The sequence below is a fragment of the Chinchilla lanigera genome, unplaced genomic scaffold (assembly GCF_000276665.1).
Source record: "Chinchilla lanigera isolate Chin_1 unplaced genomic scaffold, ChiLan1.0 scaffold00002, whole genome shotgun sequence".
Lineage (NCBI taxonomy): Eukaryota > Metazoa > Chordata > Mammalia > Rodentia > Chinchillidae > Chinchilla > Chinchilla lanigera.
This window is the reverse complement of record NW_004955403.1, coordinates 33,962,085-33,984,434: the sequence shown is the minus strand read 5'-3', so window position 1 is coordinate 33,984,434 and position 22,350 is coordinate 33,962,085. Positions and strand designations below refer to the sequence as shown.

At 38.9% G+C, this 22,350-nt stretch overlaps 1 protein-coding gene and 1 long non-coding RNA gene across 2 annotated transcripts in view; one reads left to right on the top strand and one right to left on the bottom strand.

The window, feature by feature from the left end:
- The window catches only part of Galntl6 (polypeptide N-acetylgalactosaminyltransferase-like 6), a 1,020,690-nt gene that overhangs the window by 957,105 nt on the left and 41,235 nt on the right, over positions 1–22,350 (top strand). The window contains exon 10 of the mRNA XM_005373544.2: positions 7,200–7,421. Within this exon, the coding sequence (XP_005373601.1) occupies positions 7,200–7,421 (222 nt within the window). The remainder of the gene's footprint in view (positions 1–7,199; positions 7,422–22,350) is intronic.
- On the bottom strand, positions 794–7,572 carry LOC102026592. Its single transcript, XR_259226.2, has 3 exons — positions 7,486–7,572; positions 3,210–3,321; positions 794–1,191 (listed from the first exon to the last, which is right to left on the bottom strand). It is a non-coding gene; the product is annotated as an uncharacterized LOC102026592 (long non-coding RNA).

The window sequence follows — 22,350 nt, the reverse complement described above, 5'->3', positions numbered from 1 at the left end:
TATTACTCACCCACTGTAACACAACAACTTAATACTGACACAAGTACAGCGTGTGGATTGGGGTCACACCGGTGCACATGTAATAATCGTGCCCTGTGCAAAGAAATAGAATCATGCTACCGAGTGAGGTGGCCCAGATAATACAAATGCAAGGGACTGCCTCGTGGCAGGAAAAACAATCAACTTGCAAATGCCACATTGAGAAACTGGGCAGGGATTATACTTTTAAAATAATAGCACAGTGGGGTCTAAATGTTGCTGGGACCAAAAATAAATAAATAATTAGCAGATAGGTTTATGCAGCATCAGGAACCAACAGGAAAAATGGAACCATCTATTTTCCTCATGCTGCACAATGAAGATAAACAGTCAGAGCTAGAAATCCGTTCTTACGAACTGAGCTAGAAACGTGATTTAGTGTGCCTGGTACAATATCAATTCAAAGACCTGTTAAAATTCAATCAATTCAATTCTGTTAGGATTCAGAAATCCTGTTAGAATTAAGGAAAGATTTAGCACTGGGTAGTGCAAGAAAAGGAAGAGTTGCATGCTAACGACCTCTAAATAAAGCTGCATGTGTTAAATGTGTTAACAAGTATTTGGGCAACATACATAAGCAGAGATTAATACCAGTGTGTGTTTAACAGAGAAACATGTTCTAATACACAAGGAATTGCAGAAGAGTGTCATAACAACAGAGCATGCTAAAACATCTTGTACTTAGAAGGTACTCAGAATAAGAGCTTTTATTTCATTTATCATTCGAGAAGTATGAACGTCTGCAGCTTTTAAAAATAGAGAAATTTTTCAGTAGCTTTCTACACCACAACACAAATTTATTCTTCAGCTCCGGTAGCTATCTTTCTCAGACTGTTGCATTACTTCCGTACAGGGCACTTCCCCTAGGTGAAAACTCTTTGGATCCAACTTGAACAGGATTGGCCCTGTTCCCCAACCTGCCTTGTCTACACAAACTGGGTCCTGGACAAAGCCCAGCTCAGATATTCAGACTGAAATCTTCATCTACTATTTGTATTCAGACTGAGATTAGGGTCACGGCCTAAACCAACCATTCTAGCATGCTGAGCCCTTGCCTGTAGCTACAGTTAGCTCCGCTGTTTTCTTAAACTCTGTGGCTGCGTCCCGTTTGCTTCACAGACAGAGGGCCAGCAGGATCCCGCCGGTTAGAACCTGAAAAGCAGTGGGATTGCATGTTTATATTATATAAGCAGTGTATTACATCAGACTCTTCAGCAGAGCTGCTTGAAACTTCTCTGGGATAATTTCCACAGAAGCAAAACATTCACTCTGTACTGGCAATAACATCAAAATATGCCGGATTCTGCACACACAGTCACTTAATGAATCAAAAAAACATTCACGGGGCACATATTATACGTAAATTATGTATACTGGAAGCAGGGTTGCCAGGTTTAGCAAATAAGGATAGAAGTTGCTAAGCTAAATTTGAATTTCAGAGAAACAAATAACTTTTACCATAAGCACTGCAGTCGACTATTAATAATTCAAGTATGATGCTCATATTTTAAAATTACTTACCAGAAATTTACATGCAGCTAGGTGGCATGCATTTTATCTGACAACTCAATTGGGAGACATAAGAAAAGAGTTTCAAGGAGTTGCTGAGATCAGACAGGCAGGAGAAGGTGCTGGGGGTCTTCAGGAGAGGTGCTGTTACAGGCAAAGGCAGGGAGGAATTGCATTTTCAGAGATGGTGACTACAGCAGTTCATATAAACAGGTTTTGTGTAAGAAAACTGAATTAGAGCTGTTAGGGATTATTATGGTTGAGACCTAAAATGTGCGCCCAAATCTGCCTGTATTTGGAGCGTGGGGCTGCGGTCCTCGTCACTGATGAGTTCACATCTGCCATGCTGTTGGAAGCAGGCTCTGGTTAGAGCCAGGTCACTGGGGAAGCGACCTGAAAGCTTGTATCTCCCTCCTCAGCTCCTCCCTTCTCTCCCTGCTTCCTGGCCACCATAATGCAGCCACTTTCCTCCACTCTGCCCGCCTGCCACACCCTTTCTGCCTGGATCTAGCTGACCACGGACTGCAGCCAGGAGCCACAATAAACCTCTCCTCCTTCAAGCTGTGGGTGTCATATTCTGTCCTAATGATGAGGAAAGTGACTCAGATATGAACCTATTCTGTAATATCTTAAACAGTGGGCAATCTTTACATAGCAAAAAACAGAAAGGGTGGGGTATAATTCATAGACCAGCACTTAAATTTAGGTTAGGAGAATTAACTTTAGCAAAACACCCAGAAAGGATATTTTAGTTATGGGAAAGCAGCCCTCAGGGTTTGTGCAAGACGAGCAGGGAGAGACCATGAGAAAGCCGAGCTGATACACATGAAAGGGAGAGGAAACCGTGATACTCTGGTACAGCCTTACAAACGAGACATAGGACAAGAATTTTGAAGAGGCTGGCACCAGGGCAGGAAGCCACCCATTAAAGAAGGAAATTTTGTTCAGGGAGAAATTTCCTATGGCAACCAAATTGCTTGAAAGAATCCAGGTGGCCAAATATTTCATCTTACATCATCAGTGTTTCTCTTCAGTCGCTGAGTCTCTCACTGCCTGAAACACTTCAGGAAAAGTGAACACCCAGAAGACTCCTAGAGAAGCATTTGATAGATGAGGAAAAGAATCTGCATTCCCCACTGGAGGATCTGCAGGTCAGAGGGTAGAGAGTAAGCCCTGGGCAAGATTCCAGCAGAAGAAAATATTCCCAAGTAGGAAGCTGAAGTAAAGAATGCACATGAGACACACACCCCTATAAGAACCCACAGAAATCTTGAGGGGGGCAAAGACTTACACTTTGACATTAAAGCACATTTGTTTAAATCTCAAGAAAAACAGAGAGAGAAATCCAGCTAACACCTGGCTCTGTGCATATACGACAACCTCTACAGATGTAACTTCTCGTAGTTCAAGAGTAAACGATTGCAGGTATAGATCATCTCTTGGCGTCCACACTTGTTTCATTTGATTACTAGTTTTGAACATCTGAGCATCTTTACCAACATTTATTCAATCTTAGAGGCAGATGGGCCAATTCAGACGGAATTATTTTTCTTTTCTACCATCTCTGGGAAGAAATGTTACAGGAATGTCTCAGTTTTGTGCTTCTGCACAAGTTTGTACAGCTATAAACATTTAAGGAAAAAATACTCTTTTGCGCTCACCCTGTTTCCTCCATGTATTTGAATTTGTGTGTACGTCCTCCTTTACTTCAATGAGCTCAAGTGGGTATATGATTATAATTCTTCCCTGGAGTGACTGAGTTTATTCCACAATCTATAAAGAAAACAACAAAATTTTTCTTGTAACCGCATGCAATATTTCTCAGCTGTAATTTTAACGTTTTCCTAAAAATCAAGTATTGATTCATTACAGTGACAAATTAACATAGCACATTGTTATTTCTGGAGTAATGGCCTCAGAGGAGTTTTATTTGGTTAGACACCTGGATCGTTTCAGAGTTTCAAACCTTGACCATAATAATCGTTCGGAGAGTTTCTTTCTGGGCTGGGGATGTAGCTCAGTGGTAAAGCACTTGCCTGTGCAAGGTCCTCTCCTCAGTGCCACAATTTAAAAAGATAGTTTCCTTCTGACAGGAAATTCTATTCAGTGAATACAGCACCTAGAATCAAAGTTGTGTAATGAGTCCTTCAGAACATTAGAGAAAGGCTAGAATGTTTTCTTTATGTTTAGAGCTAGAGAGAAGTCAGCTATTGCAGCCTTTGCAATTATGATGCTGTTTCTCTTTTATTGTCTCCGGAAAAACTACAAAACAGGGAATCCATGATTTGATATTAGTGCTGAAAATGTCTGTGATCATGATTTGGTGTATTTAGTAAATCAGCAAATATAACTTGCAATGTGGTGTCTTTTGATTTGGAAAGGACATGATAAAGCGGAGCTGACTGGCTCGTCCCCTGATTAACTGCACTGCAGCTCTCCTGAAGCTATCAATTTACCAACTTCCTCTCACAGCCTACAACCTCTTTTATTTACTGGTATTGTTTATCCTGGCTAGTACATCCTATCACCATTTGAGTCATTTCCACTTGAATGCATCGGTACTGACCAACTGCTTTCTGAATTTTAGCAATAACTTCCATTAGTGTTTCAAAAACTCAAAGAAAACCAGCACAGCTCACAATAATTAAATCTTGGAAATGGCTTATACATCCATAAACAGATGAATGGACAAAGAAAATGTGGTATATTACTACTCAACCATAAATAAGGATGAATTTGTAAGAAAATAGATGCACTTTAAGATCATAATAGTAGTGAAATAAATCAGACAGAAAAGGTTAAACATAGCACAGTTTCTCTTATATGAGAAAGAAAATTTGTAAACAAATATTTAAAGATCAAAATAAAAGATAGATATTAGGACATAGGAAGGTATATTTCTGGAGATGGGAAGGCAGTCTAGGGATAGAGGGAGGGCAGGGGAAGTAAAAAGGATTAAGAAGTCATATGTATATGTATCACCTCCCCAGGGTGAATATATTCACCATGCATCAAAAAGTATATTAAAACAAAAAACAAAGAAACAAAAATCTACATTTTAGCAATGGCACCTGTGTTCTGTTCACAGAACAGTGTCTTTATTAATAGATATATAGACATGCTATCCATTTGTTCATTTGTTTTATATTATGATCTTTTGCCTAATTATTAGAGATGAAAGTGTCCAAATGATTTAACATGTGCTTGGAACCACAAGAGGTGTTGGACACTTAATGAGAAAAATGGATATCTCTAACTCCATGGCACTTACAGTTTAAAAGCTCTTATTTACCCAAATCACTTCATGACAAATCTTTTTTCCAGCTATCAGAATTTTCAAGGCATATTCCCCCTTTATAAAGTCACTTTCTCCTTATTCCTGAGTAATTTGTCTATTTGCCTCTGCTTCTTCCTGACTTTTCTCTCTCACTTAGAGAAAGGTAAAAGAGGTGAAAATTAAATATTTGCACTATATTTAATAATTGCAGTTTAGGAAATAAAGGTTGTAACTACAACCAAAAACCAAATTTTGTTCTAAATAAAGCGTTTATAAGATTATTGACTAATTCTTTCCATTCTGTCTTCCACTCTATCATTTTAGCTAATCATCATAAAAATGATCTGCCTGAAGGCAAACAAAAATAAAATGCATCTCATACAAAACAGTTGCCAACCTGAAATGTAAGTGACAAGATGACACTGAGGACTCACACTTAGTTTTCGTGTGAGGATGTAGTAGATGATGCTTTCACACTATAGGGCCTCGGACACTGTTTGGTTCCCTTCGTACCCCCAAATCAATTGAGTGATTCAGAGGCAATGGCAAGGGGTAGAATATTACAAAACAAGGTTGACTCTGACTACCTGTCGAAGGAAACTGGAGTGAGAGGAATGGAAAGCATTCTGGGTGAAACAACGGTGAAGAGGCATTACACAGCCAACACCAGTAAATAATCGCTCTTCCGGGGATGATTCTTACACTGTTAATATGATTTCCCTGCCCTCCTATCTATGCATCAGGTATCTCAGAAAGGCAGGAATGGAAGAAGCCCAGAAACCAGAGCAGTCTTTATGGCCCTGCTCTTTTCTGCATCTCTCTGAATTAAGTGAGACTTTCTTTAGGCTCCTCATTGACCAAAGTAACCAAAAAGTCCATGCAGAATGGAGAGCACGGCCAAGGGCCAGAAATGGCAGTCACTGGAGGCAGAGCGTACAATCCTAGTACGGGTAAGATGTCAATAATTATGACTCCAAATCCAGCTGACCTCTGGGCATTGTCTCAGGCCTGAATTAGGTTTCCTAGCAATTTTTAAAATAGTGATTTTTCTAAGTATCACTAGTTTTCACTTTATTCACTTGTGTGCAGGTCTTACTGAATTTCCCAACCATTGAGCTCATTCTGTCTTCTAAGTGCAAATGAGAAACTAGGGAATGTTAATATAAGCCAACCAAGCACTAGTAAGAACCTCGAATCAGCAATAACTAGAACCAGAAACTATGGCACATCAGCCTCTGAAAATGCATTTAAACATGGAGGCTTCAAAACTTCTAGACAAATACAATTGTTCTATCACTTAGCACTTTAGGACTGGAAGTGGTGTCAGAGAGCATCCCAGCACCACTGAAGCCCTTCTCAAAGGCAGTAAGGACATTGTATCATCTGCGGCCAAGCCCAATACCCCTGCTTGCTAACATCCAATCCGTCACATTATTTTAGTACTACCACTACTACTACTTATTATTATTATTATTGTCATTATTATTATTACCATTATTACAGCTTTATTTTCCATAGTACCTACTGTGTGCCAGATACCATTCTGAGCAGTCTACGGGTGTTACCTTACTTAACCCAACACCCACTGCCATGATCTAGGTACATATTATTGTTGCTATTCGCAAGTGAATGACCCAGTGTGGAGAAATCACTTAATCAAGCTCAGAAATGACACAAAGGCTGAGTTCCTATTCTGAATCACCCACACTCTTCTACTTCTAAGGAATGTGCTTGCCTCCCATACATCACTCTTTCTCTTCCTTCACTCCAGAGAAACCTCTGTCCAGAAGACCGGCTTCCGGTAATCTCCTTAGCGCTAACATCATGCAGTGAATTACTGAATTCTGATGGACATACATATGACAGTATCAGGACAAAGCTTTGAATTCAATAATGTCAGGTTCTCCCTCTATACTTGAAAGAAACAAGTAACTCCTGTTTGTCCTCATTCTTTCCAACGTGTCTGTTTCTTGAAATGCTTTAAGCCATTTGATTGCTAAGAGGAACTTCACTCCCTCCAATTTTCCTCCTTTAGCTTCATATGAAATATAATATATTCTACATGTTACATATGTAATCAGATATATTCCTAAAATAACAGGAGTGAGAAAGTTGATATAAGCTTCACCGGCTCTGATACATTACTTGCCAAATTGGCTATTGAACCCCATGCCAGAAGCAGAACGGGTGCAAAGCCACAGGCTCCTCCTTCACACTCCCTGCAGTCAGGAAAACTGTCATTGTTGACAAGCCACCCACCGGAGTTTCCTGCTGTTGTCTTATTTCTTTTACTTTTCTCTTTTCCACTTCTGGTGGAACTAAAACCACCCTTTGAGCGCAGAAGTCAATAGATGTTTCTTTTTCCCCTGCACAGAACCTGAAGCGGGTGGCTGAGACATGGATGGATGAATTCGCAGAGTACATTTACCAGCGGCGGCCCGAATATCGGCACCTTTCCACGGGGGACATCTCAGCCCAGAAGGAGCTGCGCAAACAGCTGAAGTGCAAGGACTTCAAATGGTTCATGGCTGCAGTGGCCTGGGACGTGCCCAAGTACTACCCTCCGGTGGAGCCCGCACCTGCTGCCTGGGGGGAGGTGAGGAGACCGGGGAGCACCAGTCCGTCTCCCGTAGCCCCACGCGGTGGGAGGGATTGCTAACCTTCGCTCTTTTTGCCTGCAGCCAAACAAGATTCATTTACATGACCTCAGAGAAATGAATGTCCAAGTTCTTTTTCAAATACTTTTTTTTTTTTTTTTGAGACAGAGTCTTGTTATGCAGTTCAGGCTGGTCTTGAACTCACTATGTTCCCCAGGTTGGCCTCGAACTTGCAGCGATCCTCCTGCCTCAGCCTCCAGAGTGCTGGGATTACAGGCCTGCCTCACCACACTCAGCTCCAACTTCTTCCTAGAATTTGAACAAATAAACATTCAGCCCTCTGTGTCAGTAGGCTAACCCATAGCTATTGACTGCTGCTGACCCCCTCAAATGGATTTCCTTAAATATATCTGGAAAATATTTTTAATTAAAATCAGTTAAACTGCCATAGTGGCTTGAAAAGAATGAAAATATCAGTTGTGCTATTGTATCACTAACAGTGATCAATAGATATTCAAGATAAAATCCCTCTCTGTCCTCTGTGCACGGCCCTATTGCTGTTTATATGGTAGGAAGGGGCTTGGCTGTTTTCTTAACAAGGGTGTGGCGTAGAATCATAGAGAAATGCATGTCCATAGCACACAGGACTATGGCCTCCAGAGCCAGCCAGGTTCCTTAAATAAGTGCCAGCCTTCCCACTTCCAAATGCCTCTGTTTGAATCTACTTCTCAATCTAAACTGGAAGAGCAAACTAGCCCCAGGTCCCAAATTTAAAACGTCTATCCTTGGGCATAAAAAGGATGGTTGCAGAGGTTTTCTTCCACTCAGGGCTATTACTGAAGCCTTTGCCCTGTAGAAGAGTGTGCTAAAGTGAAAGTAGGGTGGATTTACTGTGGCAATTTAACCTGCTTTTAGGCTGTGGATGTCAAGGGGAAGTGCAGGCTGGGCTGGATACAGCGTCGCGGCAGTTCTCCAGCCTTCCAGCTGACTATCTGGCCTTGGGGATGAGCTTTTCTGACATCATCCTGGTTCTGTGATGTAGGTGAGAAATGCTGTTGCGTAGTTAGGCTGTGTGGCTGCAGAGCTGTGACCAAAACTTGCTTTGGAGTGGAGGAGGAGACGCCAGGATTCCCGAGGATCCTACCTGCGTGAGCGGTAGTGTTCAGCCAGTCACAGCTCTTTGCAGCTTTTTTTGCTGAGAGAGTCCAAGAAGGTACTATGTTCCTGGACCTGCACATCCGGGGTACACAGGAGAGTCAAGGCCATGGCTGGTTGCTCCATCTCCTCACGCTTCCTGTATGTATTTGTGGTCTGGATCTTGTTGGCATATTTAACCTCATCCTTTGCATCCAAAACATTTCAGTAACACTTCCCTAAGGTATTAGTAACGTTACTCTGATTAGTGTTAGTTTTACCAATCTACCATGGGCTTCATTTATGGCAGGGGGAATTCAAAGCTGACACCAGGAAGAACTCTCTTCGCCTAACACACGGGAAGGCATGTGTATACATTTGTTATATTTGTAAGTAGAGAGTTCCTTCCTAAAGATTTTTTTTTTTTTTTTTTTTTTTGGCTGAGAGCATGTCAGCTTTCTATGATGTCTTAAATGCTGTCCCTCCAAATAGCTAGGAAACAGACTTGAAGACCCCACAGTATCATTGTGCCATTCAGTGTTAGGTTAAGATCTCATCAATCTTTTTTCTTTTTTCTTTTCATCTTATGTGGAAACTTAAATTTTGTTTCTCCCTGGTTACTACTTCAAACTGCAATTGGTTACATTTTCCTCTATTTCCTGACTAATCCATAACTTGTATTTAGAAGGCTCCTTTTTGGAAACAGGCTCAAACTTTCCATTGAGTTTCTAGAAAAGTGACAACTTTCCAGAAATAATCCAAATAAGAGCCATTTTAAGATCCAATAGAGCAGGCCTGTGTTCCCATTCATTACACTTGATTGCCTCACACTTTATGTCACTTGCCGAGTCCCTGGAGACATGTGTATTCATTATTTCTGGTTTAAACAATCAGACAAGGCTATCAAATTCTTTTAGTGTTTTTTTTTTTTTTTTTTTAGTGTAGTGGCTAATTCTCCCAAAGCTTCAACACAGTAAACAAAGATCAGACTTCAGTGCAGAGAAGGACAAAATGGGCCTATATTTAAGGATCACTTGCATTCAATCACGTTTGTTCACTGACAATGTAGGTGGATAGCAATAATGAAGACATAGAAGATTGGAAGAGGGCAAAAAAGGACAATCAACGAATGGTACGACTCTGCACTGACAAATAATTTTGCAGCAGATCCATTCCCCAGGCACAGTACACCTTAAGGAGAAGTGAACTGTGTGCATGTAATCCCAGAGGCAAGGGAAAAATTTTAAAATCGGTTTAAACTAAAGTGCTAAAGAAGAAAGGTCATTATCTAACTGTATGATATAGATAACAACCTAGTCCTTTTTTCTCACCCATGCTGTTGATCGCTAATGTAATAGTCTAATGGTGATGCTGAACAACCTAGCCCTTTTTTTCTTTTTTTTTTTTTTTTTTTTTTTGATACTGAGAGTTGAACTCAGGACCTCAGGCTTGCCAGGCAAGTGCTTATGCCCCTGAGCTACATCCCCGGCTAACAACCTAGTTCTTAATGCACCAGTAGATTAAAAAGATGATCAGCAAGTGCAGCATGTATCTGTGGGTCATTTTAGTCTCTGAGAAAGAAAGCTTCCAAAATGTTCATACTTTTGTGATTAGATTTCCCTTTCAAGGGTCTTTTTGAAATATTTTCTTACTGTAGAATAATTTTAAATTTATAGGAACATTGCATAGGCAGGACAGGTAGTTTATATACATCCTTCACCTAGCTGCTTCTAGAGTTAACATTTTATATTTACTCCATTGACTGGGTATGTTTAACAAGGGAAGTACTTAACCTTGGTACAAAACTATCCACTAAATGCAAACTTTATTCAGATTTCACCAGTTTTTTTTTTATCCCCCCCCCACCTCTCTCTCTTTAATATCCCTTTTTGTTCCAGGATCCAACCCAGTATGTAAGGAAGCTTTTTAAATTTCCTATAAAGTGTAATTTAATAGAACAGGCAAAGCTCCTAAATAAGCATACTAGGTCAGCGCTGTTTTAGTAAGAAAGTGTAAAGGAGGATGAAGACTGTGGCTCTTTTCTAGCAGTTGTGAAAAGGAGCCAAAACTTCCAGCAACACAAACACAAGAATCCTTTATGGGAGACCTGTGCCAAGCAGCAGGGCAACCTGCCGTTTTATGCACTTGTACTTGGAATCGTTTTCCATCGGCTTCACTGTGCCAGCCTGACTCTAGGTAAACAATGAAGTGCTTAGGCAATGTTTGGCTCTGGTAGTTGGAACTAAGCTTGTAAAGGATATGTTACAGACTAAACAGCCCATAAACCGCTACTTATTTCCCTGACAAGTTCAGCTAGATTATTGTACTTGTCTCCTAACTCATCTCTCTGCTTCTGCCCTTCCCCCTCCCTTTCAGTTTATTCTCAATGTGCTCCTCTTGAACTGAGGGATCGGGTCACTCCACCATTCATGACTATCTCTCCCACAAAATGAAAACCAAAGACGCTAAGTGATCTGAGCTCTGTTGCATCTCGTTCACCTTCATCTCTTACAGCCCTGGTTACTGTTTTGTGGATACACTGGCCTCACCGGCACTGCTCAGATAGGCCAAGCACAACCCCATCTCAGGGCCTTGGCACATACTGTTCCCACTACTTGGAATCTTCCAAGCCCAGCAGTCCTATCTGAGGTTGTTCCCATCAGTGTCTTCAGGCCCTCACTCCAAAACCCTTCTTCTCAGTAAAATCTTCCCTGGCCATGCTATCTAAAAGTGCAACAACTCGCACACTCACTCGTGCATGTGATGTATCTCTCTATTCTTCCTTTATTTTTCTCCCTAGCTCCCATCACTATATATCAAGCTATGTAAATTTATATAATAATCCTATTTTATATGACTCCCCTCCACAAGAAAGCATGCTCCTTGAAACAGAATTTTGTTGTGTTATCACAACAAATTTTTTGGCAAATTCAACAAACTTTTGGCTAATTCAACAAATTCCTTTGGCTGCAAAAAATAGTGCCAGGCATACAGTAAGTGCTCAGTAAATATTTCTATGATGACTGAAAGAGGAATAAGTGGTGGATCCTGGCTCCCTACTGTCCTATCACCACTCACTGCTGTGTCTGCTGTCCGTGCACCCGAGATTGCATAGAGCAGAGGGAGCTCTCTCCCCGTCTCCACCCCAGGAGGAGTTCCAGTACCTCCCACTCATTCACCAGACCAAGTCCACCTCTTTGGAAAGCTTGTGTAGGAGAACAGGAATCAGGTCCAGTAATTGATTCTGATGGACTGTCAGGTCTATGGTCCAAAATACTTCTCTCTGTCATCCAAAGGGGAAGGAAGAGTAATTCCAAAGGCAAAAAGCTGCTGGTCCAACAATTTCCAAGCCCCACTCTAGCTTCTATTTAAAAGGCAGAAGAAATGAAAATTACATTGGATTGAAAAGTACTCTCCAGAAGTCACTCCATCTTCTGGTGCACAAGGGTACTGGTGGAACTGAGGAGACACTGGGGCTCAAGGACTAAATAGGATTTCGAGCCTTGTAATAAGTCGAGCATCCCTTAGCGCTTTACACAACAATGTGCATTTCCCAGATGCTGTGTCGGATACAGTGAGAACTGGTTTAGAGTAGAAACCATTCTTAAACCACTCACATAGGGAATGTTTCTTTCATGTCAAGATGCTAAATGAAAGAAAATGATTTTCCTATTATTTTTCTTCATATCCCTTTCCCTCCTTAGAATTCATGAATTTGCTAAAGTCATTTTTAGTATTCCTTTATAGTCCAGAAAGAAGAGTGCTGCAGAATTCTAAATATCATATGTAAAAGTGAATAAAAGATATAAAATAGGCAAAGCTGTCTTTCCCAAACAGTGCCATAAATTCTTTTGCAAAGTGTCTGCTTACTGTCCTCAATGTGCCAATTTGAGCACATCCATTTGTCATCTTGCAATTGTGCAAGACTTTTAAAAAATCTTTATTTTCAAATTTCATCTCAATCCCTAACTACTTCGGCTGCTTATTTAAATTCTTTCCCCAAGACAAATGTCATCCTGGAGTGTGAAATGCTCACAAAGACAAGCGCCCTGAATAATTCCAGTCCTCCTCTGTTTCAGGCTGCTGCTCTTGACTTCTTTAAGCCTGCTCACTTCCTCTTTCTTCTCTTCTGTTCTCACTGTGCACAGGCTTTTCAAATTTCTCATATCAACTTGTATGAAAGAGAGTTCAACACTAGGAGGTGCGTTATCTAAAAGACCTTCTCACAATGTGAAGTTGCCTCTTTCAAACACATCCTGTGTGAATTCTGTGATGTGCGGGGCAGAGGTAAAAGCCAACTCTTTCTGCACTGTGAGGAAGGTTTCCTGCCTTCTCTTGGGAGAGCCAAGGCCACTTCCCAGGAGTTCCTTCTAACTGGAAAAAGCTGCACTGTGAGATCATCTTGCTGTTCCCTTGGCAACTATGCAAGGAACCATCTCTGCCAATCAGGTGCTATATATCATCAAACCAGACCTCTAAATTAAGCAGTCATTCAGACATGCTTTGTCATTCTCGGTGTATTAAGCTTGACTTGATCTGTCATTTAGTTTTGCAGGTAGAGGCAATGCTGGTACACTATGCTAATTCATCTCTTTGGAGCACAAAAAGGAAGTTAAGAAAAATGTAAGAACAGACAAAGAATTGCATTATCCTTTCAGGCTTTGCCACATGTTTTCTGAATTCTCACTAGTTGAGGCAGAATTCACACAGTTAGACTTAAAGTGTATTGCAGTAAAGATGATTTGAGTTCCCTATCCCCACAAGAGCAAACTGAATATCTTGGTGCCCCAAATATGGCAATTTGATTCAAGTCACAGTGGGATCAGAGGTGCTTCAGAGCTAACAAACTTGTTTTTCTTTGTCACCATGGCATACATAAATACAACAATCAAAAAGCCTTGTCTTTTCTATTTATTTTGTTCTTTAAAATATGTATTTGTAGTTGATATATGTTTACACACGTAAGTATATACCTTTTTTGGCTAATGTGATGAACAAGTGACATTTTAGATATCATGAATTTATCTTTTTCAGTTTGTTTAAATTATTATTTTTAGTTTTATGGAATACCATGTGAGAAATAATGGTAAAAATAAAAACTACATTTTCTATAATATTCTTCCTTAAAATATACTAGGATTTCTGATTCTAAAAACAGAACAACAACATAATTTTGTTTAATCACAAAGGCTGTTTTTTTCCCTTTTTGACAATACTACAAATTGAACTCAGGGTTTCATGCATGCCAGGCAAGCAATCTACCGTTCAGCTACACACGCAGCCCAATTTTGTTTAGTCATTAAGATCAGAGCGAACATTTAAGATAATGAGAAAGAAAGCACAGATATTATCTCACATAAAAAGAATGGCAGGGAGCCTCTCAATCACTCTAGAGCTTGAGTTAGTGCGACCTGAACATTACACAGCCGCAGATACTTTGGGCACCAGCAGAGGTGAGGAACTGGTACAAAAAGAAAAGATGACTGTGGACACTTCTACAAGGAAAGGGTTCAGAAACAAGTATCCACCACCAAGTGGAGAATGTCCTTTACAGACCAGAAACAAAAACAATCAAATCTGAAAATTACCATTGAAGTTCAAAGGCTTTCCCGAGGGGTCTAAGCCAAGGACCAGTGCAAAGAGAGCGCAGGAAACCAGTAAGGAGGTGTGAGAACAGAACCATACTGGTGCAGCCTTATCCCATAAGTAGCTCAGAAAGGCCAGAATACGCCCTTTTCAAAACAATACGCCCTCTCCTGTGATTTGCATCTACAACAAAACACTGGAGATCCCAGGGACACAAGAGCTGCCAGAGAGGAGGCTGGAACAAACCTCAGAAAGTACCGAATGGCAAATGCATGTAAAGGAGGCAGCACTGCTTTGAAAGCAAAGACCCTCGGGATTTCAGGATTCTAGATGACACAGATTTAGAGACTGAAAGTTTGTGAATCAAACTCCCTAAGAGAAGAAAAATGTCTTTATAAAAAGTCATCTTGTTTACAAGTTCACAACAGTAACAGAGAAGAGAGCCCTACATGGGAATCTTCTTCCATAGTCCAGCAAACGATCTCATTTATATATGGACAATAGAAGCAGATTATAATAAAACTCTATGTAGAGATATAATGATCAAAATAAAGATGAATCAAATATAATTCCAACAGATACTGAAAGCATACTACAAATGTAATTACAAAGAAGATGAAAACTACGAAGTATAATTTCGAAATGACCTAATAGAATCTTCAAGTTTGTTGATTAAAAGAACCACACATATCAGAATTCAACAGCTCAGAAAAGAGATAGCTAGAATACGAAACATGAAAAGATTCCTGAGAAGCCTAAGGAATATACTAGGAAAGAAAGAAAAAGTGTTTCAAATGAAGTTTTAAGTTCGATGAAACATAGCCACCAAGAAAGACCAGAGAGGACCAGAGATACAGCTCAAGGTATAAGCACCTCCCTGGCAAGCGCAAGGTCCTCAGTTCAATTCCTGGTACGGAAAAGCAAAAAAAAAAAAAAAAACAACAAACAAAAAGAAAAGAAAGACCATGGAAAGCACAGTAAGAAAAAGTGTTGTAAAAGGAGAAAAGACTGAAAATACCAAAGAAAATAAAGAAAAGGGGGAAACTAATGCACAGAAAGATTTAGAGCAACAGACAAAGGATATACAATACAGAATTCCAAGGAAGAAAGGCTCTCAGAAGTGAAAGACATTATTGAAAAGAACACTTACTGTGTAGTTGTTTGATAAATCTTGCGTACCTATATCTGGTGATCTGCGCAACTACTTTGAAGATAACAATAAGTAATACAATAACATTGTTGATTTCCTATCATTTTGTTTTCAAATTCTGTATCATTTTTATAGTTTTGTGTTTTTGATTTTATTTTGTTTTTGTTCTTTTCTCTTTAAAATAATAAAAAAAGTGAAAAAAACACATATACATTTGGAGGATATACTCAGCAAAGGTTTGAATTTATGTACAGCTAAGAATCATTAATGCTAAAATACTTTCAATAAAATGATAATATTTAAATAGATTTAAGAATTTGTCCATTGAATTAAAAAGAATAAATTAAGCAGATATTGAGGCACAAATACCTGTTTTTGCCAGAAGGCGATTGAACACCATTATAAAGATATTCCAGAAAATAAAAAATGAGCCAAATATTTTATAACCAATGAAACTATCTTTCAAGCATGAAGGCCCTCAAAAGAAGTTATAAACATTCAAGAATTTAGAGATTAGTTTTATTAAAAGTTTTTCTGAGAAACCTGCTAGAGAATGAGCATCAAAAACCACAAAATGTTTGCAGAGGCTTGGCAAAAGGTCTGCTAGAAAATAACTATAGGATGAAAAGTGCGTGTGATCCAGCAGTGTAAAAATAATACAAGTAACAAACTGTGAAAGTAAATGGAAATCAGAGTTTGTTGGTTATCCCATAAGCACTAACCGGAAGTAAAAGAGTATCACATATTTTCAGCCACGGCTCCGGAGAGATGGAAGGAAAGGGGGAAGTGTTAACATCGGTGTTGCTTAGAGAAGGCTGCAGTTAGGCATTCTCTAAAAACAAAACTTCAGATATTAGCAGAATATTAGTGGAAAGATAACCAGTAGAAAGAAAACCATACTAAGTACCACATATTTGAAAAAGAATAGACCACATGATGAAAGATTTTCTAGATGATACACAATATATAATAAATCAGTGTCAAAACTAAGATCAAACATACGAATGAATCTAATGAAAGAAAAAGTAAGATTGTCTAACACAGTGAACAAAATCTCTCTACTGTATAGGAGACATAAGTAAATCAAAATTCTACAGAAAGATTAAAAATGAAAGAATATATATAAATGTCTGGTAGATCCAAATAGTAAGAAAGCATGATTTGAGATCTTAACTCAAAACAAGGTAGAACATGAGAACGGAAAGTAAAATATTAAAAGAGACCAAAAAGGACATTATAAAACCAAAGACTGAAATGGATTGAAAAACAGAGTCCAGATTCCACATTGTGGAAGCTGTTGGCAATGCAAGGAGAAGCAGACAGAAATGCACCAATGAAGGAACAGGTTACAAACTTAGTAAGAAAACATAGCACCTAAACCATTAGTCAGCAATGTAGATCTCATATCGATATCTAACTCTGCAGCAGTTTGTTGAGTTCACCTTATTTTCAAGTTCACAAATTTAAGTGTGTCAGTGTTACAAGTAAACAAGATCTTGAGCTTATATAAAAAGTCCCAAGCCTAAAACCAAAAAATCAATACTCTATTATCCCATATTTGAACTGAAATTTTCAGTATCTCCATGATTTTTCTGTTTCCAAAAATAACCATTTTTAATTTTTGTCCACTGAAAAATTCTACAACAATTTCAATACAGTTTCAGTGAGTACACCTAACTTTGTCTAGTGGTCTCTAAGGTAGAGTTCCTCAGTAAGGAAAAAATGAGGTTTCTTGGAGAAATGCCTGACTCCGGTTCTAGGGCAAGAAATGAAGGTGGTGGGTTGGGATATTTATTATTCTAAAAAATAGGAGGAGAAAGTAGTCATCAAAAGCTGACATGGTTCACACCAAAGGACATAGGAGTCAGAGAGAAATGAATCCCACTTGTCATAGATGAGGCAATATGAACGTCAAAAAAGACACAGTTAATTAAAATGTATTGAATATGCAGAATTCTATAAGCTTATAACGAAGCTTTTAAAGGGGAGAGAAGAAAGAGAAAATATAAAACTCCCTGAACATCACTGGCAGTTGCTGAGATATCAAATCACTACTTTGAAAGTTGATATTTAAAAGGGAAGTTATAATTTTCTTGCTTTTCTGGTACAGTGCGTATTTTAAATTGTCCAAAAAGTACTGATAGTTGAGAGTTTTTAAATATAGATTCTCCAGTAATAATAAATTCAAGAAGAAATTATAGAAACATCAGCATTTCACAATTCATCTAATGTAATGACTGAATCAAGTAGTAACCATCATTGGATAGTCAAAACATTGGAGCAAGTGTAAGAGAAAAAAAATTCCAAGCAGCCATCACATGGACCCACTGATTAATCTCGTATCTCTGAAGCACAAACATTCTGATACAGGGCACAACATCAAAGAATTTTAGACAAGCCGAGAAATCAAGAACTATGTCTCTGAAAGAGACTTCCTTGAAAAAAAATGAAACAAAAAAGTTGATATTGAATTTAACCAAGTCTTGAGCTCTTACAACAGTCTTCAGAAAATTCAGTAGAGAAGTTATCTAAGTAGCACCTGAACCCAAATCTAGAAGATAAGATCCTAATTTCCTCAACCAGTCCATAGCAGAGGAAAAAAGAAAGAGGAGAAGCTGGTGTGGATTACAAGACACTTACAAGGTTCAAAACCAATGAGATGAAACCCATCGAAATCATGAATAGAATAAACTAACCAAAAGAAACATGTCTAGACATGCCGGGAAGGTGAATATGGGCCAGATACTAGACAAGTAATTGTGAATTTGTGGGTATGTGAGAAAATGTTTCCCCTCTTCCTCTTTCACTATCACTTTTGTTCTCTCTTTCCCTCAACCTCTCTTTCTCCCCCTCCCAACCTCCCCCATCTATATTTATCCCTTTTTCATTTTCAGTAGCTTAGAAAGGCATTAAGGGTGAAGCGACATGATATGAAATGTTTAATTTCAAAATTCTCTAGCAAAATAAGAGGAGATTGGAAAATAGATAGGTGGAAGTGTGGTAGAATGCTAATGGCTTTCCAAGTTCAGGATCATGGAAATATTTATAGTAAAAAAAAAAAAATGTTTAACCCTTTAACTTGGAAGGTGTATGGGAACATGGTAACTATAAGGAAAGAAGAAGCATATGTTTATACGTGATGCTTTCAGTAGCTAGACACTAGCATTTTTTTGTACCCCAGGGCTAAAATCATCACTGTGTATTGAAACACATCACCATATCCTATCGTATTTGAGTGAGGTAATGCCACCATCATATTTCACTAAAAGTTTGTATTTAGGATATTCATTAGCTCCATCTTAAAACTGGTATAGAATAAGATGAGACAAGATAGTGTATAAAATATAGGCAGATGTAACCTGATATCTACCAGTATCAATTTCTTTCTTTTGTTCTCTTTTCATTCTTCCTTTCTTTCTTTTTTCTTTCTTTCTTTATCTCTCTCTCACTTCCAAAGGTTGGAGCACTAATTTGTAGATATCTGTACAACTTTCTTGTCATTAAATAAAATAATTTTTGCAATTATACTATGATTAGTAACATTTATACAATAATTCATGTTTTCAGAAGGCTTACTGTAGTCAATTCAATCAGAAAATGCATGAGACATATGGTCCAATTTATCATCATTTTACTAAGTACCCTAGCAACAGAGGCCACATCAGTATAAAGAAAAGGAGAAAGAATGAAAAACAATCACCACTCAACCATGTTCAGGGAAGATTGTAACCCGGAGCTAAAAATAATTAAGAAGGTTAAAAAAATCAGTTCATTTTCTGGTATAAAGAAATAATCTTATTTAGGTGAAGTTAAATAGCCAAAGATATTGAAAACCTCAAGATGCAGATGCCACATAACTGCAAAATGACAAACAGACGTCTAGGGCAGTTTCTCAGATTCACATGAGCTTGTTTCTGCAGGGCATCCAGCTCTGTGCCCAGCCATCCGTGGGGATAACCTACATTCCCAGATATCAGTTTCGCTTATTATCAGTAGGCAAATAACACCATATGACCATAACATTGATACAAAATAGCTGTGCTGCAGAACAGAATGTGCAGAATATAATATTTTTAAATGAAGAGAATTCTTGAAGAAAATATTGTACTTCAACCCTAGGTCACTGATTCCCCAGAAACGTGTTTATGGTCTCTGTTGTTGTCCGATCCGTACAGAAATGGGAGACACCCACCAGCTTCTGGAAAAAGCTCAATGCATAAAATGGACTCTCCTTTGTGAAAATCTGAAACACATTCTTTTCCAGCCTTCTCAGTGATCAGGTCCCAAGACTGACTCTCCCCAAATAAACTGCATGAGAAGCTGAGATCCACACCAAAATGTCTATTTTTCATTGACAATGAAAACTGCAACGGTAGCAAATCTCGGAAATTCACGTATAACTACAGCCAGTGTGTTTGCTCACAGCCCAGTGTTCACGAGAAACTTCTGAGTGGATTTTGTATGAGAAATAGCTGTCAAAGGGGACAGGAAAATATGAAATCCCCATCATCAGCTCATTCTCTCCATCCGAGCAGATTACACAGGGGTAGGGAGCACAGTAAGTTGTTTCATGAACATGGAAAGAACACAATGGAGAGAATGCTTGATGATATCAAGGCTGCCAAAGGGTTTGCTTTGCCAGAAGAAAGCAAGACTTGAAGTCTGTTGGCTTTCACTTCCAAGACTTGAAGTCTGTTGGCTTTCGCTTCCAGCTGTCAGCTCTGTTCTAAGGACAGCACTGCCACTGAGGATGGGAATATTTTCAGTAGCTCCTTACCCCGCGCAGCATTTGAATGGCATTTACTTCACAGCTACCTTTTTCTGCCTTGCACTACGGAACATTCCTCTTTCCTAAGCTAAGGATTCAGTGGATCATTGTGGAGTTTTTCTGACTATCCGCTCTCCTTCAGGTGACCTTATGTAACTGCTATCTCCCCTACCATTTTGATTCATTTTTTTCCGTTCTGTAACTAGGAGTGGACTAGGCCCTAATCACTAAGGATGAGAGGTGAGCACTTTAGACACTGTGCTTGTTCTCATGCAGCTTATGACCTAGAGTTCCAAGGAGTGGAAGCAATTTTCATAATTTTTCAGGACAGACACATCACTCACAGCACATTGACTAAATCCTAGAGTTCTTGAAATCCTCTTTAATGAGTTCAACTGCTTTTACCTTAATCTACCCTTTCTTTTTAAAAGCACTGAATACCTTTTAAAATACTATGCAATTAACTTATTTATAAACATTATAAATATTAATGTTTCCCCTGATGAATTTTAAGAGGGAAGCATTTTTGTCTATTTTGTCTACTACCACCATTTAATCAGTGTGAGCACATTTGCGAACGCTAGCTGTTGTACTTTAGGAACATAACCAGTAGAGGTCAGAGATGAGTTCTTTAACTATGTTGGGCCGGCAGCTACTACTTCTATGTCTTTTTATAGAAGGATCTGTTCATTCCAGATGTCTCGATCGGTGTGGACTGCCACATAACAAGCTTTGTGCTGGCAGCTGCATGGATGATGAGAAGGGAAAAATGTTCACGGTGCTCATGCTCAGGCTGGCTTTCCCTTCTGGTTTGACCTGGTTCGGGCATCAAGGAGAGAAAGTAGAAATAGGAATTTTTTTTTTTTTTTTTCAAGATGAGCAGAGAGTGGTGGCTTTGAGGCTGTATATATTTATATAAATTGCTGGTAAATAAAAGTTAAGACAAAAAATGCTAGCTTTCAACTGCAAAGCTATTTGTTTAGGTTAACACCACCTCCTTCCAAAAACCAATCTCTGTCTCTTTCTCTTTCTCTCTCTTTCCCTCCCTCCCTCTCTCTCTTTCTCTCTCTCTCCAGATAAAGCATGGTAATACTGGGACATCTGGCTAGTATTCTTTTCCTCTTTTACAACAACACACAATGGCAAAATATGTGTCACAAGCCATGCTTCTGCCCAGGTGTGGTTTATTCTTCCTAGTTCAGTTGCCTATGCCTAAATGTCACAGTGTGTAACTGTGTATAGGAAGGGCATAAAGGAAAAACGTCACCCAATCAGAAGTGAATCATTTTCCTTTGAGTACATATTGGTATTAATTGATTAGTTTAAGAATAAATATTTGAGAAAAAGGAAGCTTACAGTGTAATGACTTCTGATGAAACCACATCTCCACAGCCACTGTGTGACAGGCAATGACAGACCTGGGATGTCCTGTTCTTCCACAGCCCCACCTATGCGCCCCAACAAAGAGCAAGGTCACAGTTCATCCCTTGCATTAATTAGCTCCCTAATGTAGGTGAATAGAAAAGAGCAAATAAAATTATAATAACTTCCAAATTAAAAATTGAGATAATTCATAAAATGCTAAAGATTTGTTAACTTTCCTCAATCTTTTATTCTATAAACATAAAAGGAGCTCATCCATCAAATGTAATGCACATTGTGCAGTGCCAAGCACAAGATAAATAAGCAACGGCCTTGCATTTCTGTGCCTCCCAAGTCAATAGCCATCCTCAGAGCGACTGAATTCCCAAACACTTCTGTTTGCTCAGATTCTAGCTCCAATACTGGACACGTTAGAATCAGGCAAGCTATTTTAATTTTTTGTGGTTTTCTCGGCAGTAAAGTGAGAATAATAGTCTCTATATTGTAGAGTTTGTGAAGTGTTAATTGCAATAACTCATGCAAAGCTCTTATCTCAATTTCTAGTGCATGACAAGTAATTAACAGAAGTCACCTCAGCACTGGCAGAGATGGTAGTACTGATAATAGTGATGGTAGTATGAGTAGCAATTCTCGTATCCAAATTAATAGCAAGCAGTAACTGGAACGTTGTTTGTGAAGAGCTTCTGGCCGTCTTTCAAAGCCAAAACAATTCAAAACTGTCCAGAAATTCACACATGCTATAATTATTAATAATGAAAATTTAAAAGGCCCCATCTAAAGGAGAAACTCTATTAATCCCTTCCATGCCAAAATGAAAGCAAGCAAATGGTCTCTCCTAAGGAAAACTGTTTCTCCCTTCCTTAGAAGATCCAATTTTAGCTGGATGCAGTAGTGTATGCCTATAATC